This window comes from Bombina bombina, chromosome 1, assembly GCF_027579735.1.
Source record: "Bombina bombina isolate aBomBom1 chromosome 1, aBomBom1.pri, whole genome shotgun sequence".
Lineage (NCBI taxonomy): Eukaryota > Metazoa > Chordata > Amphibia > Anura > Bombinatoridae > Bombina > Bombina bombina.
Genome location: NC_069499.1, coordinates 684,294,044 through 684,309,864, shown reverse-complemented (window position 1 = coordinate 684,309,864; position 15,821 = coordinate 684,294,044). Strand labels below are relative to the sequence as shown.

Here is a 15,821-nt window from a genome sequence, read left to right as displayed (position 1 = left end):
CAGTTTTTAATAAAAGCATTTTGCAATATGCTTGTAATAGAAAAATGCTTCTTATAAAGACTATCACTTTTTTCAAATTTGACTTTGCATGTGCATGTAAGGCATATTTACATATGCTCCCTGCACGAGCATTTTAAACACTGTGTCTGCTAGGATTGTTGTTGGTGCCTTGTATCACTTTAGTGACTACTCAGAGAGTTGGAAGTGCATTCTGTGAACTGAGTAGACATGCTGTTTAAAATGTTGATGCACTGAGCATACTGAGATATTCTGTAGTGCACATGCACACTAAAAACTGTCATTGAAAACAATGATAGCTTTTACTAGTAGCATTTTTTCTAATAGATATATATATATTGGAACATTTCTTCTATTCAAAATTGTATCTTCTTAAAAGGACAAAAGTACCTTTACCTCCTATGCTTTTTATTGCTTTCAGTACTTTAACCCCTTAATGACCGCAGCACTTTTCCATTTTCTGTCCGTTTGGGACCAAGGCTATTTTTACATTTTTGCGGTGTTTGTGTTTAGCTGTAATTTTCCTCTTACTCATTTACTGTACCCACACATATTATATACCGTTTTTCTCGCCATTAAATGGACTTTCAAAAGATACCATTATTTTCATCATATCTTATAATTTACTATAAAAAACATTATAAAATATGAAGGAAAAATGGAAAAAAACACACTTTTTCTAACTTTGACCCCCAAAATCTGTTACACATCTACAACCACCAATAAACACCCATGCTAAATAGTTTCTAAATTTTGTCCTGAGTTTAGAAATACCCAATGTTTACATCTTCTTTGCTTTTTTTGCAAGTTATAGGGCCATAAATACAAGTAGCACTTTGCTATTTCCAAACCACTTTTTTTCAAAATTAGCGCTAGTTACATTGGGACACTAATATCTTTCAGGAATCCCTGAATATCTATTGACATGTATATATTTTTTTTTAGAAGACATCCCAAAGTATTGATCTAGGCCCATTTTGGTATATTTCATGCCACTATTTCACCGCCAAATGCGATCAAATAAAAAAAATTGTTCACTTTTTCACAAATTTTTTCACAAACTTTAGGTTTCTCACTGAAATTATTTACAAACAACTTATGCAATTATAGAATAAATGGTTGTAAATGCTTCTTTGGGATCCCCTTTGTTCAGAAATAGCAGACATATATGGCTTTGGCTTTGCTTTTTGGTAATTAGAAGGCTGCTAAATGCCACTGCGCACAATACGTGTATTATGCCCAGCATTGAAGGGGTTAATTAGGGAGCATGTAGGGAGCTTCTATGGTTAATTTTAGCTTTAGTGTAGTGTAGTAGACAACCCCAAGTATTGATCTAGGCCCATTTTGGTATATTTCATGCCACCATTTCACCGCCAAATGCGATCAAAGTAAAAAAAAATGTTAATTTTTTCACAATTTTAGGTTTCTCACTGAAATTATTTACAAACAGCTTGTGCAATTATGGCACAAATGGTTGTAAATGCTTCTCTGGGATGCCCTTTGTTCAGAAATAGCAGACATATATGACTTTGGCGTTGCTTTATGGTAATTAGAAAGTCGCTAAATGCTGCTGCGCATCACACGTGTATTATGGCTAGCAGTGAAGGGGTTAATTAGGTAGTTTGTAGGGAGCTTGCAGGGTTAATTTTAGCTTTAGTGTAGAGATCAGCCTCCCACCTGACACATCCCACCCCCTGATCCCTCCCAAACAGCTCCCTTCTCTCCCCCACCCCACAATTGTCCCCGCCATCTTAAGTACTGGCAGAAAGTCTGCCAGTACTAAAATAAAAGTTTTTTTTTTTAAAGAAAAAAAAAAAAAAAGCATATTTACATATGCTGTGTTTAGGATCCCCCCCCTTAACCCCCAACCTCCCTGATCCCCCCCAAAACAGCTCTCTACGCCTCCCTCTCAGCCTTATTGGGGGCCATCTTGGGTACTGGCAGCTGTCTGCCAGTACCCATTTTGAACAATCAAATGTTTATTATTATTTTTTTTTAATTTCTGTAGTGTAGCTCAATCGCCCCCCACCCCCCCACCACCTAAATCACACAAGGGCTTTTTTATTTGTCCCACTTTGTGTTTTGGGGACACATTTTTTCCGTAGTGTAGCAGTTCCCACCCGCTCCCTCCCCGTGCACGCGCCCGCCCCCGCCCCCTCGTGCACGTGCGCACGCCCGCGCGCTCCCGGACTCCCCCGCCCACGATCCCGCCCCCCTCCACATGACCAGGGCCATCGATGGCCGCCACCCACCTCCCATACCGGCTCCCACCCACCAACGATACCGGCCATCGATGTCCGGTGCAGAGAGGGCCACAGAGTGGCTCTCTCTGCATCGGATGGCCGTGAAAGGTTATTGCAGGATGCCTCCATATCGAGGCATCACTGCAATAACCGGAAAGCAGCTGGAAGCGAGCAGGATCGCTTCCAGCTGCTTTCCACACTGAGGACGTGCAGGGTACGTTCTCAGGCATTAACTGCCTTTTTTCTGAGGACGTACCCTGCACGTCCTCAGTCGTTAAGGGGTTAAATAGATAGATAATCCCTTTATTCCCATTCCCCAGTTTTGCATAACTAACACTTTTATATTAATATACTTTTTACCTCTGAGATTACCTTGTATCTAATCCTCTGCAGACTGCCCCCTTATTTCAGTTCATTTAACAGACTTGTATTATAGCCAATCAATGTTGACTCATAATTAGCTCCACAGGTATGAGCACAATATAATCTATATGACACACACATGAACTAGCGCTGTCTAGCTGTGAAAAACCCTCAAAATGCAAAATTAGGGGTATGTGGGTGGTGGGTTGTAATGTTGGGGGGGCATTGTATGTTTTTTTTTTACAGGCAAAAGAGCTGAATTCTTTGGGGCATGCCCCGCAAAGGGCCCTTTTCAGGGCTGGTAAGGTAAAAGAGCTTTTCTATTTTAATTTTAGAATAGGGTAGGGCATTTTTTATTTTGGGGGTCTTTGTTATTTTATTAGGGGGCTTAGAGTAGGTGTAATTATATTATAGCCAATCAATGTTGACTCATAATTAGCTCCACAGGTATGAGCACAATATAATCTATATGACACACACATGAACTAGCGCTGTCTAGCTGTGAAAAACCCTCAAAATGCAAAATTAGGGGTATGTGGGTGGTGGGTTGTAATGTTGGGGGGGGGTATTGTATGGGTTTTTTTACAGGCAAAAGAGCTGAATTCTTTGGAGCATGCCCCGCAAAGGGCCCTTTTCAGGGCTGGTAAGGTAAAAGAGCTTTTCTATTTTAATTTTAGAATAGGGTAGGGCATTTTTTATTTTGGGGGTCTTTGTTATTTTATTAGGGGGCTTAGAGTAAGTGTAATTAGTTTAAAATTGTTGTAATATTTTTCTAATGTTTGTAAATATTTTTTTATTTTTTGTAACTTAGTTCTTTTTTATTTTTTGTACTTTAGTTAGTTTATTTAATTGTATTTAATTGTAGGTATTTAATTTAATTTATTTATTGATAGTGTAGTGTTAGGTTTAATTGTAACTTAGGTAAGGATTTATTTTACAGGTAATTTTGTAATTATTTTAACTAGGTAACTATTAAATAGTTATTAACTATTTAATAGCTATTGTACCTGGTTAAAATAATTACAAAGTTGCCTGTAAAATAAATATTAATCCTAAAATAGCTACAATATAATTATAATTTATATTGTAGCTATATTAGGGTTTATTTTACAGGTAAGTATTTAGATTTAAATAGGAATAATTTATTTAATAAGAGTTAATTTATTTTGTTAGATAAAAATTATATTTAACTTAGGGGGGTGTTAGGGTTAGGGTTAGATTTAGCTTTAGGGGTTAAAAAATTTAGTAGAGTAGCGGTGAGCTCCGGTCGGCAGATTAGGGGTTAATACTTGAAGTTAGGTGTCTGCTATGTTAGGGAGAGCAGATTAGGGGTTAATACTATTTATTATAGGGTTGTTGAGGCGGGAGTGAGGCGGATTAGGGGTTAATACATTTATTATAGTAGCGGTGAGATCCGGTCGGCAGATTAGGGGTTAATTATTGTAGGTAGGTGGAGGCGACGTTGGGGGCGGCAGATTAGGGGTTAATAAATATAATATAGGGGTTGGCGGTATTAGGGGCAGCAGATTAGGGGTTCATAGGGATAACGTAGGTTGCTGCGGTGTACGGAGCGGCAGATTAAGGGTTAAAAATTTTAATAGACTGGCGGGGATGTGGGGAGGCCTCGGTTTAGGGGTACATAGGTAGTTTATGGGTGTTAGTGTACTTTAGAGCACAGTAGTTAAGAGCTTTATAAACCGGCGTTAGCCCAGAAAGCTCTTAACTACTGACTTTTTTCTGCGGCTGGAGTTTTGTCGTTAGATTTCTAATGCTCACTTCAGCCAAGACTCTAAATACCGGCGTTAGGAAGATCCCATTGAAAAGATAGGATACCCAAATGGCGTAGGGGGATCTGCGGTATGGAAAAGTCGTGGCTGGAAAGTGAGCGTTAGACCCTTTCCTGACTGACTCCAAATACCAGCGGGCGGTAAAAACCAGCATTAGGAGCCTCTAATGCTGGTTTTGACAGCTACCGCCCAACTCTAAATCTAGCCGTATGAAAATGCTTGTGTGCTTTAAAGAGCTAGGTGTGTTCCTTTTCTAGTATATATCCTAAAATGAGATCTGTCAGGGGTACTAGAAAACAGTTATATTATAATTTGACAATAATGAGTACTACTCATTTGAACTTGTAAATGCACCTCTTTCAAATGATATAATTTATGTTTATGAAACATGAGCTACTTCAGCTCATTGACACGTTACTACTTCAACATAGTATAATGCTTCCAACCATTTTTAAATTTCTTCAAATTCAATTAAATGAAATCTAGATGGGTTATTATAGTATTATAGTAGTAGTAGTTTTGTGTGGTAAGATTTTGGTGACCTGGTGGTGGAGTTTATTGACTCTGGAGGATGCGCCATTCCAAGGCAGGCCTGGGAAATCTATTGGAGCAGTCTGTAGTCAAGGGGTGTGGCTTACAGTGAGGCTGATTTGTTCACAGTACTATTCTTTCTTTAAAAAAAATCTAAGCAGGAAGGGAGGCAAGATACTTGTAACCTCTTATTTTGTATTATGCTGTTTTTTTCTAATTCTTGATAATATACATTGCTTCCGACACAGCATGAAACTCCACTAATATAATACAGTGATAATAAAATTAAAATAATGAGAAGTTAGAAGAATGTTTAGATTTTGTGACCAGGAAATGTTGGGAATTATGTTTAATTCTGTGTGAAATGCTAAACAATAATATTAATCATTTTATAAGCATCTGTAATTAAAATAAGTTACAAGCTGGTTACTATTACACTTAAATGTTATTAAATCACATTGTCCTGGTCCATTACAGCTCGGCACCAAATCATAGTTGACAGAAAATATTTATTTTCTTATTCCTATTATTGGGGCAAATGTTTCTAATTTTACTCTCCACACTTTGACATTACAGCTTCTCTAGTATCTCAACTAAGCTGCAAATAATTCCACATAATACAACAACTGTAATGACTGCCTGGATCATTTAGCTTGAGTGTGAAAGTACTTAAAGGGAATTGAAAGTCAGGATTAAACTTTCATTATTCAGATAGAATATACAATAAAAAAAACTTTTCTAGTTTACTTTTGTTGCCAAATGTACTTAATTTTCTTGGAATCGTTTGATGAAAAACATACCTAGGTAGGCTAAGGGCCGTGCATGTGTCTTGAGCACTTTATAGCAGCGGGGCTATCAAAACTTTGGAAAACTGCACACAGAGCTGCCATATATTTGCAAAATACACATGCACACTTCTGAACCTACATTGGTATGCTTTTCAACAATCGATACCAACAGAATGAAGTTAATTTGTAATTTTTTTATTTAATTGCACAATTTATGAAAATTGTGGAAGTTAAATTTTGACTTTCATATGTCTTGAACTACTTTTATTTATACATTATATATACATCATATGTTGTGCCATGTATATTTAAAAGGATACACAAGTAAAAATAAACGTTTATGATTCAAAAAGAGCATACAATTTTAAGTCACTTTCCAATTTACTTCCCTTATCAAATGTTGCACATTCTTTTTATATTCACACTTTCTGGGGAACAAGATCATACTGAGCATGTGCACAATCTCACAGGGTATACGTATACTAGACTGTGATTTGCTGATGTCTGTCACATGATACAGGGGGCCGGAATATGGGAGAAAAATTTGATTTCTTAGAAAAAAATCAACTGCTTATTGGAAATTCAGAGAAGGTGTTAAAGCATTGTCTTTTTATTATGCACTTATTAATTATGCAATACTACTGCATTGGGTGGTCCTTTAAGTCCTACCTTCTCTGTTGGAGAAAAAATACATATAATGCTCATTTAAACATTATTCAACATATTCTAAAGATCAGAGCTTTGAAGCATCAAATTCTACAGTAGAGCAAGATAGTGATTTATATAGTTGTGCACACTGAATTGCCTTGCAGACGTGCACAAAATCATACCAATACATTCAATAGGAAATATGTTTTAAACTCTGATCAAAGAAACATAGCCATTTGAATCAATTTAGCATTTTGGCTACATTACTAAATGAGTTTATTAAAGATATAAACCTGTCAGCTGGAGTCACCTATTACTTTCACAAATTGGAATGTTACAGTGTCAACTCTTAATGCATCTGTGAGTCATTTAATGGGTGTGTTATTTTTACAAGGTATTGATTCTGCCTATTTCATTTCGTCTCAAGTCCCACCGAGACAGTCAGGTTAAAATTGTAGTGTAATCAGTTGTTTACTTGTAATCCAGACTTTTAGTAATCATTGACACTGGTCCATAGAAGCAACATGCTACATTTGCCACTTTTATTTCATATATTACATTTCCTATGGTGTAAGAAAGAAATTGAAAATAGTATAAACATGCAATTTGAAGTCTCACTGATTAAACTTTGTATATGGAGATGGGTTTAGGTTTTTAATGGAGGTAGTAATAGAATTTATACTTCTTGTAAAACAGGTATCCATCTCTTTTACAGGCAGTAATGTGTTTGGCCATTTTCAAAAGGAGGTAAACGTGGTGGGGAAGGAATTTGTCTGTCCTTCTTCTTTTTAAAATAAAGAAAATTCCATAATTCAAGAGACAGTCTACACCAGAATTTTTATTGTTTTAAAAGATAGATAATCCCTTTATTACCCATTCCCCAGTTTTGCATAACCAACACAGTTATATTTATATACTTTTTACTTCTGTGATTATCTTGTATCTAAGCCTCTGCAAACTGCCCCTTATTTCAGTTCTTTTGACAGACTTGCAGTCTAGCCAATCAGTGCCTGCTCCCAGATAACTTCTCGTGCACGAGCACAGTGTTATCTATATGAAATACGTGAACTAACACCCTCTAGTGGTGAAAAAACTGTTAAAATTCAATCTGAAAGAGGTGGGCTTCAAGATCTAAGAAATTAGCATATGAACCTCCTAGATTAAGCTTTCAACTAAGAATACCAAGAGAACAAAGCAAAATTGGTGATAAAAGTAAATTGGAAAATTGTTTAAAATTACATGCTCTATCTGAATCATGAAAGTTTATTTTGGCCTAGACTGTCCCTTTCAGTTGCAATACTAATTCAGTGATTATACAGCAGGCAGGCATTTACAAAGAAGTGTGGTATTTGAAGGGACAGTCTGCACAATGTTATCTGTATAGCGCACATGAACTAGCTCTGTCTAACTGTGAAAAACCGTCAAAATGCAATTACATAACAGGCGGCCTTCAAGGCCTTAGAAATTAGCATATGAACCTATCTAGGTTTAGCTTTCAACAAAGAATATTAAAGGGACATTCAACACCCGCTATAACATAATTTCATGTTGTGTAAACAGAATCCAAAATCCGCCTGCACCACATCCCTGCCTTGTTTCTATGTATAACGTCCAAGTAATCCTCATCGTTATAGCTTACCGTACTAACTAAATATGGCCGCCTAACTCCTCCCATTCATGCTTCTTCCCCATCACTCATCCCCTTCAGGCACGTTCATGTTATTTTCAGATGACGCTCTATTCCTACGTCATCGCGCATGCGCATTTATTACTGAGCGCGATCGTAATTACAAGAGCTGTAGGAGTCTTCTATTGCGGTCCGTGAACGCGCTTTCATTTTCAGTCCGAGGAATGGATCATGATTGGCTGATCCTTTCAAAAAGAAGGTCCCTACGTAACGGTGGGGGGAGTTAGGCAGCCATATTAACACAAGAAACTAGAAGGTATCGTACAAGATTAAGAGGTTAAGGAAGCAAGTAAGAGAAAGGGGGTACGTTGCAGGCGGATATTCGGTTTTAATTTTTTTATATAGGATTATGTTATGTTGAGTGTTGAGTGTCCCTTTAAGACAACAAAGCAAATTTGATGATAAAAGTAAAATGGAAAGTTTTTTAAAATTGTATGCCCTATCTGAATCATGAAAGTTTAATTTTGACTAGATTGTCCCTTTAAAGGGACAGTCTACCATAGAATTGTTATTGTTTCAAAAGATAGATAATCCCTTTATTACCCATTCCCCAGTTTTGCATAACCAATACAGTTATATTAATATAATTTTTACCTCTGTGATTACCTTGTATCTAGGAACCTTCTTCCAGCCCCCTGATCACATGACTGTGACTTTTTATTATCTATTGTCTTCCATTTAGCATTGTATTGTGCTAAATCTTAAATAACCCCCTGTGCCTGAACACAGTGTTATCTATATAGCCCATGTGTACTTTCTGTCTCTTTGTGTTGAAAAGAGATTTAAAAAGCCTGTGATAAGAGGCAGCCATCAAAGGCTTAGAAATTAGCATATGAGCCTACCTAGGTTTAGTTTAAACTAAGAATACCAAGAGAAAAAAGCAAATTTAATGATAAAAGTACATTTGAAAGTTGATTAAAATTACAAGTCCTATCTGAATAATGAAAGTTTAATTTTGACTAGACTGTCCCTTTAAGCTAGCTCATATCTGTTATGTTGTCAGGCTTAATGTTTTAACATTCAAAATTTCGGATGGTTAAATGTTGAACATTTTGAAAGTCTTAAGATTAAATAAGTTTGTAGCATGTTCTATGCAGTGTCTGTTATTTGCTATATAGGGGTGCCCTATATTAACAAAATATCAGGTAAACTGAAGTATATCGAATGAGAACAACAGTCAGCTATAATTTATGCCACTATAAAGAGGTGCACTCCAGCTCCTCTAGATTAAGAGAAAAAAATGCAGTTTGCTATAGTTTACAGGAAACGCTGACAATTAGCCCGTTTACGGGCACGTGATAAATAACCAGCCATTACAAGTGGCTGGTCATTGCTACTGCAAGCTCACAGTAGCAATTAGAGCTCTGAAAATTAACTATATATATTCCTAATGGCTTATTGGGCACACTTACAGTGATTTCTTGCTATGGGAGGATGAGACTACATGTGCCAAGTACATCAGCCCCTCCCCTCTCCCCCATGGCAGTAAGGCGTCGAGAATGCATCTCATTGTTATTAATGGCTAAAGCATTACAGCCTCTCCTGGCATTGGAGGCTGGCAATGGCGAGAGGCAGCAAAATAAGATAAAGATTACACAGTGGAGCGCTTAAAATCGTTTTCATAAAAGCGATATTTGCCTTCTACTTTGTAATACCACCACATGCTAATGTGCGTTGTTATTACAAGTTGTCGGCAATGCGAACGTGACCTTGCGTTCGCATTGCTGGGAAGCATTGCGCTCATGAGAGCGCAATTCCTTAGGCTCCTATGGGATCTTCGTTCTGATGCCTTCAGAGACGGCATCAGAACTTCAGCACAAGCGAAGGGGGTAAGTAGCATAGCAATGGCAGCATGTTTAAATATATATGTATATAAGCATATACATATATATTTACTGGGAACACACAGTTACCATTAACCACAATGTAAAGACACTTCAGTGACGTTTTTTTCCAACAACCCACTTCCATCAACTTTAACCCGAAAATACTGCCTAGTGCAGTTATTTTATTAAAAAATAAATTTGCTGCCATCTTTTTTTTTCTTTTCTTTTTTTAATAAAATACACTACACAGTACTTTGGGGGCATTTGGGGCGGATTTATAAAATTAACCAGATATCTGATCTCTGGTTAGTTTTATAAGCGCTAAGTGCTACCGCAAGTTTGTGGTACCAATAACCAGCCACTTGTAATGGCTGATTAGTTAACACCCCCCCAAAGGGCAATAATTTAGTGCTCCACTTGTAATCTAGCCAGCAATGTTTACAACTAGTTGTTATAGTTACAATTTCAAATAGGCAATGGAAATGTTGCTATCATTCATTTTTACTAAGCAGAAATCCACTAAAACCACCAGCAACATTGTTAATATGTATTAATTGTTAATACGTAACCACATTCTGTATTTTACTTTCTAATATCACATACGTTTTCTTATTTTCTTGATCTTCCTACTAGAGTAATATTCATGTTTAAACATACTTTTACAAAACAAAATTGGCCAGATTACAAGTGGCACGCTAATGATAAGCAGTTTTGTTTGAAAGCAGTAACATTAGTGCTTAGCTTCATATTACAAGTCCATTGTAAATCTTATTTACCTGAGAAGGGTTTAACATGGCCAAAATCGCTCTAGCGCAGCCTATACTTTCAATGGATAATACTAAAAATACTAAATAGTGCTGGTATTACAAGTTGAAAGTTATAGTTTGCACCCAAGCGCAAGCCAAATCTGCACTAGAAATTAGGGTTTAAAAATGTTTTCACAAAACATATTAAAATAAACTATTACACTCATATATACACTTTATAATAAAAACATAAAATTTTAATATTAATTAAAAAAAAGGTTTCACAAGGGTTAAAAAGGAATATGGTGTATGGCAAAGTGTTTGATGATCTAAAGCATGTTTATTAGTGAAGTTTGGGGGATATACTGAATCCCTTTCCTCAGACAAGAAAATATTGTGCTGTGTTTAAATACCCTGTGACTTACCCCTCTTTCCATGTGTTAGCGTGAGAACTTTTTACTGTACATGCTTCGCTTAGCACCCAGGTTGTTGACCCACAGATGAGTAGTGATGGTCTGAATTGATCGCCGGCGAATAGTTCCCGGCAAACATAGCTTGTTCGCATTCGCAGCGGCGGGCGAACATATGCGATGTTCGATCCGCCCCCTATTCGTCATCATTGAGTAAACTTTGACCCTGTATCTCACAGTCTGCAGACACATTTCAGCCACTCAGCAGCAGACACTCCCTCCCAGACCCTCCCAGCTCCTGGACAGCAGCCATTTTAGATTCATTCAGAAGCTGCATTGTTAGTGAGAGGAGGGACAGTGTAGCTGCTGCTGATTTCATAGGGAAATCGATAGCTAGGCTAGTGTATTCAGTGTCCACTACAGTCCTGAAGGACTCATCTGATCTCTGCTGTAAGGAAAGCACCACAAAAAGCCCTTTTTAGGGCTAGAACATCAGTCCTTTTTTTTTTTTGCCTGTGTACTTTTGACTGTGAAACATCAGTCTGCTAGTGTAATCTAATTGCAGTTGCCTGCCTGGCAGCGTGTGTGCGAGGCCCACTTGCCAACTAGTGCCACCACTCATATCTGTTGTAACAGTAGTGTAAATTTGCAGTTGTCTGCCTGCCAGCGTGTGTGCCAGGCCCACTTGCCAACTAGTGCCACCACCACTCATATCTGTTGTAACAGTAGTGTAAATTTAAAAAAAAAAACTTTTTTGACTGTGAAACAGCAGTCTGCTAGTGTAATCTATTTGCAGTTGCCTGCCTGCCAGGGCACATTGTCACACTAGTGCAACTCATATCTGAACAGTAGTGTACGTTTAAAAAAAAAAACAACTTTTTTGACTGTGAAATAATAGCAGTCAGTTTCCTTCACGCGTGTGCGTTTCAGGGCCTGCAAGGGCACATTGTCACACCAGTGCAACTCATATCTGGTGTAACAGTAGTGTACATTTAAAAAAAACAACCTTTTTTTTTTTATAAATGTGAAATAATAGCAGTCAGTTTCCTTCACATGTGTGCGTTTCAGGGCGTGCCAGGGCACATTGTAACACCAGTGCAACTCATATCTTGTGTAGTAACAGTAGTGTACATTTAAAAAAAAAACCACTTTTTTTTACGTGTGCATTTCAGGGACTGCCAGCAGTTCCAAAATAAATTAAAAAGTATGCTTTACACAGCGTACAAGGGTGATGTCACAGCACAACGGGAATCTGACAGGGGAAGAGGTGAAAGTAATCCTCCTCCTCCCACGACCACGCCGGCAAGACGTGTTGTTGATGGAGGGCATGAGGAGCTTTTTTTTTTTTTTTTTTTATAAACAAAGTGTTTTTTTATTTGACATGTTACAAAACAACAGAAAACACAAAGAAAAATATTAACAAAATCTAGCATAAAAACACACAAACATTTTATGTCAAAAACTGCTAAAATATAAAAACACAAACTTGCTATTGTCTTATTACTTTTAAATATCCCAGTAAACCATTTATGCTGTAAACTGTACATGAACATTTTTTTTGTGTCCGAAAGAAGGGTTCCATACAAAATGGCAGCTCACTATACACAGATTAGTGTGTTTCACTAAACAATTAGAAGCGGTAATGGAAGAAGCAATTAAAAAATGATCACTAAAATAAAAATAGAACCTTGTCTGCAATCCATGTTTTAGAAGGGCATACAAATAATATATAAAAGCAAATAGTATGTAAATACAATTGCTTCTCCAATTCAGGAATGTTAGGGGATTTATGCCCTTTATGGATTAAAAACAGACTCTGCATCAACTATGTAATTTTCCGTGGGAGTTTTGCCATGGATCCCCCTCCGGCATGCCACAGTCCAGGTGTTAGTACCCTTGAAACAACTTTTCCATCACTATTGTGGCTAGAAAGAGTCCCTGTGGGTTTTAAAGTTTGCCTGCCCATTGAAGTCAATGGGGGTTCGCCTGGTTCGCCGGTTCGCGAACATTTGCGGAAGTTCGCGTTCACCATTCGCGAATGCAAAATTTTAGGTTTGCGACATCACTACAGATGAGGCGCACTTACAGCTTTCTTTGATTTTATATATATATATATTTATATAGACACATATATAGACATATCTATACATTTTGAGCCCTTCCTAGTCAAATAAATATGTTTTAATGTGTTTTTATAGCAAAACTTTAAATTCCTATGTTCTTCACTTAGAAGAATATGTTATTTTTATTTTTCAATATATTTAATTTTATATATATATATATATATATATATATATATATATATATATATATATATATATACAGGTAGCCCTCAGTTTACGCCGGGTTAGGTTCCAGAAGGAATGGTTGTAAATCGAAACTGTTGTAAATTGAAACCCAGTTTATAATGTAAGTCAAAGGGAAGTGAGGGAGTTGGGTTCCAGGCCCCTCTCAAAATCGGCATAAGTAACACCTAATACATTATTTATAAAGCTTTGAAATGAAGACTTTAAATGCTAAACAGCATTATAACCCTAATAAAATAATCACACAACACATAATATATAATTAAACTAAGTTAAATGAACAAAAACATTTGCTAAACAGCATTAAAAACCTAATAAAATAATCACACAACACAGACTTTACTTGCATTTTTCTGCAAACAGTTCTGGACTGATTTATAGACAGGAAGATCTTGTTCCTTTGCAAGCTGCTCGATAGCTCAGGTCTGGTTAAACTGATTAATTTCAGCTTGCTTGGCTTGCATATCTTTACTGCAACACAAGCGGACAGCTCCACCTACTGGCTATTTTAATCAATGCACTGCTTCTCAATGCTTTTCAATAGCAGTCACATGACTGAAAAAAAGGTTGTTATTCTGAAACGGTGTAAATTGAACCGTTGTAAACCGAGGGCCACCTGTATATATATATATATATATATATATATGTGTACAGTAGGTATAAATAAATATTTTATTAAAAAAAAATCATAGTGTATGTGAGAAGAAGGTAGCGCTGTCGCCATATCTGAAGTCCTGAAGTTAGCATGTCTGAGTCTTTCGTTCTTCCTCTAACATTTGTCTTTCAGCCTGTAATACCAGCACTAAAACTGCTGCACAAATATTTTTACTTCGAACGTAAATAAAACATGAGCAAAACAAATAATTAGCGCACCACTTGTAATCTTCCCCAATATCTTTGTTCCATTTCTGGAAAAACCTTAGGAACTCAGATTTGATAGCAGTAAGAAGACAATGTGATCATTATGCTGTATGCTCTAAATGTGCTGCTTTTTGTATTTTTATTACATCTCCTGTTAATTGTTGTTGTAAACTGTGTTGTCCATAATATGTGCTTAGCTAATCCAAAGTCCCAGATAGAAGCTCCAGTGGGTCTAACAATTGTCTCTATTCTTACAGGATCCTGCTGGAATATTTGAGTTGGTTGAAGTTGTTGGAAATGGAACCTATGGACAAGTGTATAAGGTTTGATCTTCTTACAGGCTTATTTCTAATTTTGTTCATATTTATTAATGATTACAGCAAATCAAATAGCTATGTTCACCTTTGTACACGTCCCATATACAGTGCCTTATTATACACAATTGTTACCCTCTCCTTATGATCAATGTGAATTAGTCTCTTCATCTCAACTTCGATTTCACCAACCCCCCTGTTATTCTATAGAACCCTTTCACTAAAGAATGGAGAGATAAGTAAACTTTAATGAATAGAGTGCTGGACAGAATGGAAAGAATGGAGAAGCGTTCAGTTCATTTACCCAACTTTGTCTTGAGGTGCCCCTATGGATGAAGAAGCTATTTCAATTTTAACGTACATATATAAAGTAATTTGCTAGACTTCTACAATCAAAAACATGTATCAACAGAGCCAGCCTTGTCCTCTATCTAAAATGAGATATCTGTCTTAATTAATTTGATTTTCCTGTGTTCATCACTGAGATTGGTCTACTAATGGAAGAATTTTCTTCTCTAAGCTACAGTTATTTTACAGTAGCTATTTGTCTTTTCCTTGTCCACATATACCATGGCTGCTCAAATAGTTTTTTCATATACTATTATCTTTACGATTCTTTATAGCTCTGGAACGCGCTGAGCATGGAGGTAAAATACTCTGGTTTTTGGTTTATGAACTGTATCACCTTAAATCTGTTTATCACAACTAGACTATCTATCTGTAGAGCAGACAGAGCCCTGTTATAGGATCAATGATGTTCCTCTCTTAGTAAAGTCTAATCCGCAAACAGAAACTGACATTTTGCTACAAAAGATACCTAGGATAAGCTCATTACTATGTCTAGAGCTGATAAAAAGCTAACACTTAATGGGAAGATTTAAACATTTAGCACAAAGTGAATACAACCTTCTGTTTTCAGATTACATTATTGCTTTTTTCTCTCCATTTTATTTTACTACAAATATCCATAATATCCCTTTTGGAAACTGATATTATTACAGAATAAAGATCACAGTCATCTCTCTGGTTAGTCTGAATCTAATTTGTCTTGAAAAGTGTTCCAAAATAATTTATTAAAGGGACATTTTTTTTTTTCTTTTGTGATTCAGATAGAGCATGCAATTTTAAGCAACTTTCTAATTTACTCCTGTTATCAATTTTTCTTCGTTCTCTTGCTATCTTTATTTTAAAAAGAAGGCATCTAAGCTTTTTTTTGGTTCAGGACTCTGGACGGCACTTTTTTATTGGTGGATGAATTTATCCACCAATCAGCAAGAACAACCCAGTTTGTTC

General features: G+C 36.6%; 1 protein-coding gene across 1 annotated transcript in view; it reads left to right on the top strand.

The window, feature by feature from the left end:
* Window positions 1-15,821, top strand: part of NRK (Nik related kinase) — a 575,538-nt gene that overhangs the window by 55,744 nt on the left and 503,973 nt on the right. Inside the window, exon 2 of the mRNA XM_053699167.1 lies at window positions 14,472-14,537. Within this exon, the coding sequence (XP_053555142.1) occupies window positions 14,472-14,537 (66 nt within the window). The remainder of the gene's footprint in view (window positions 1-14,471; window positions 14,538-15,821) is intronic.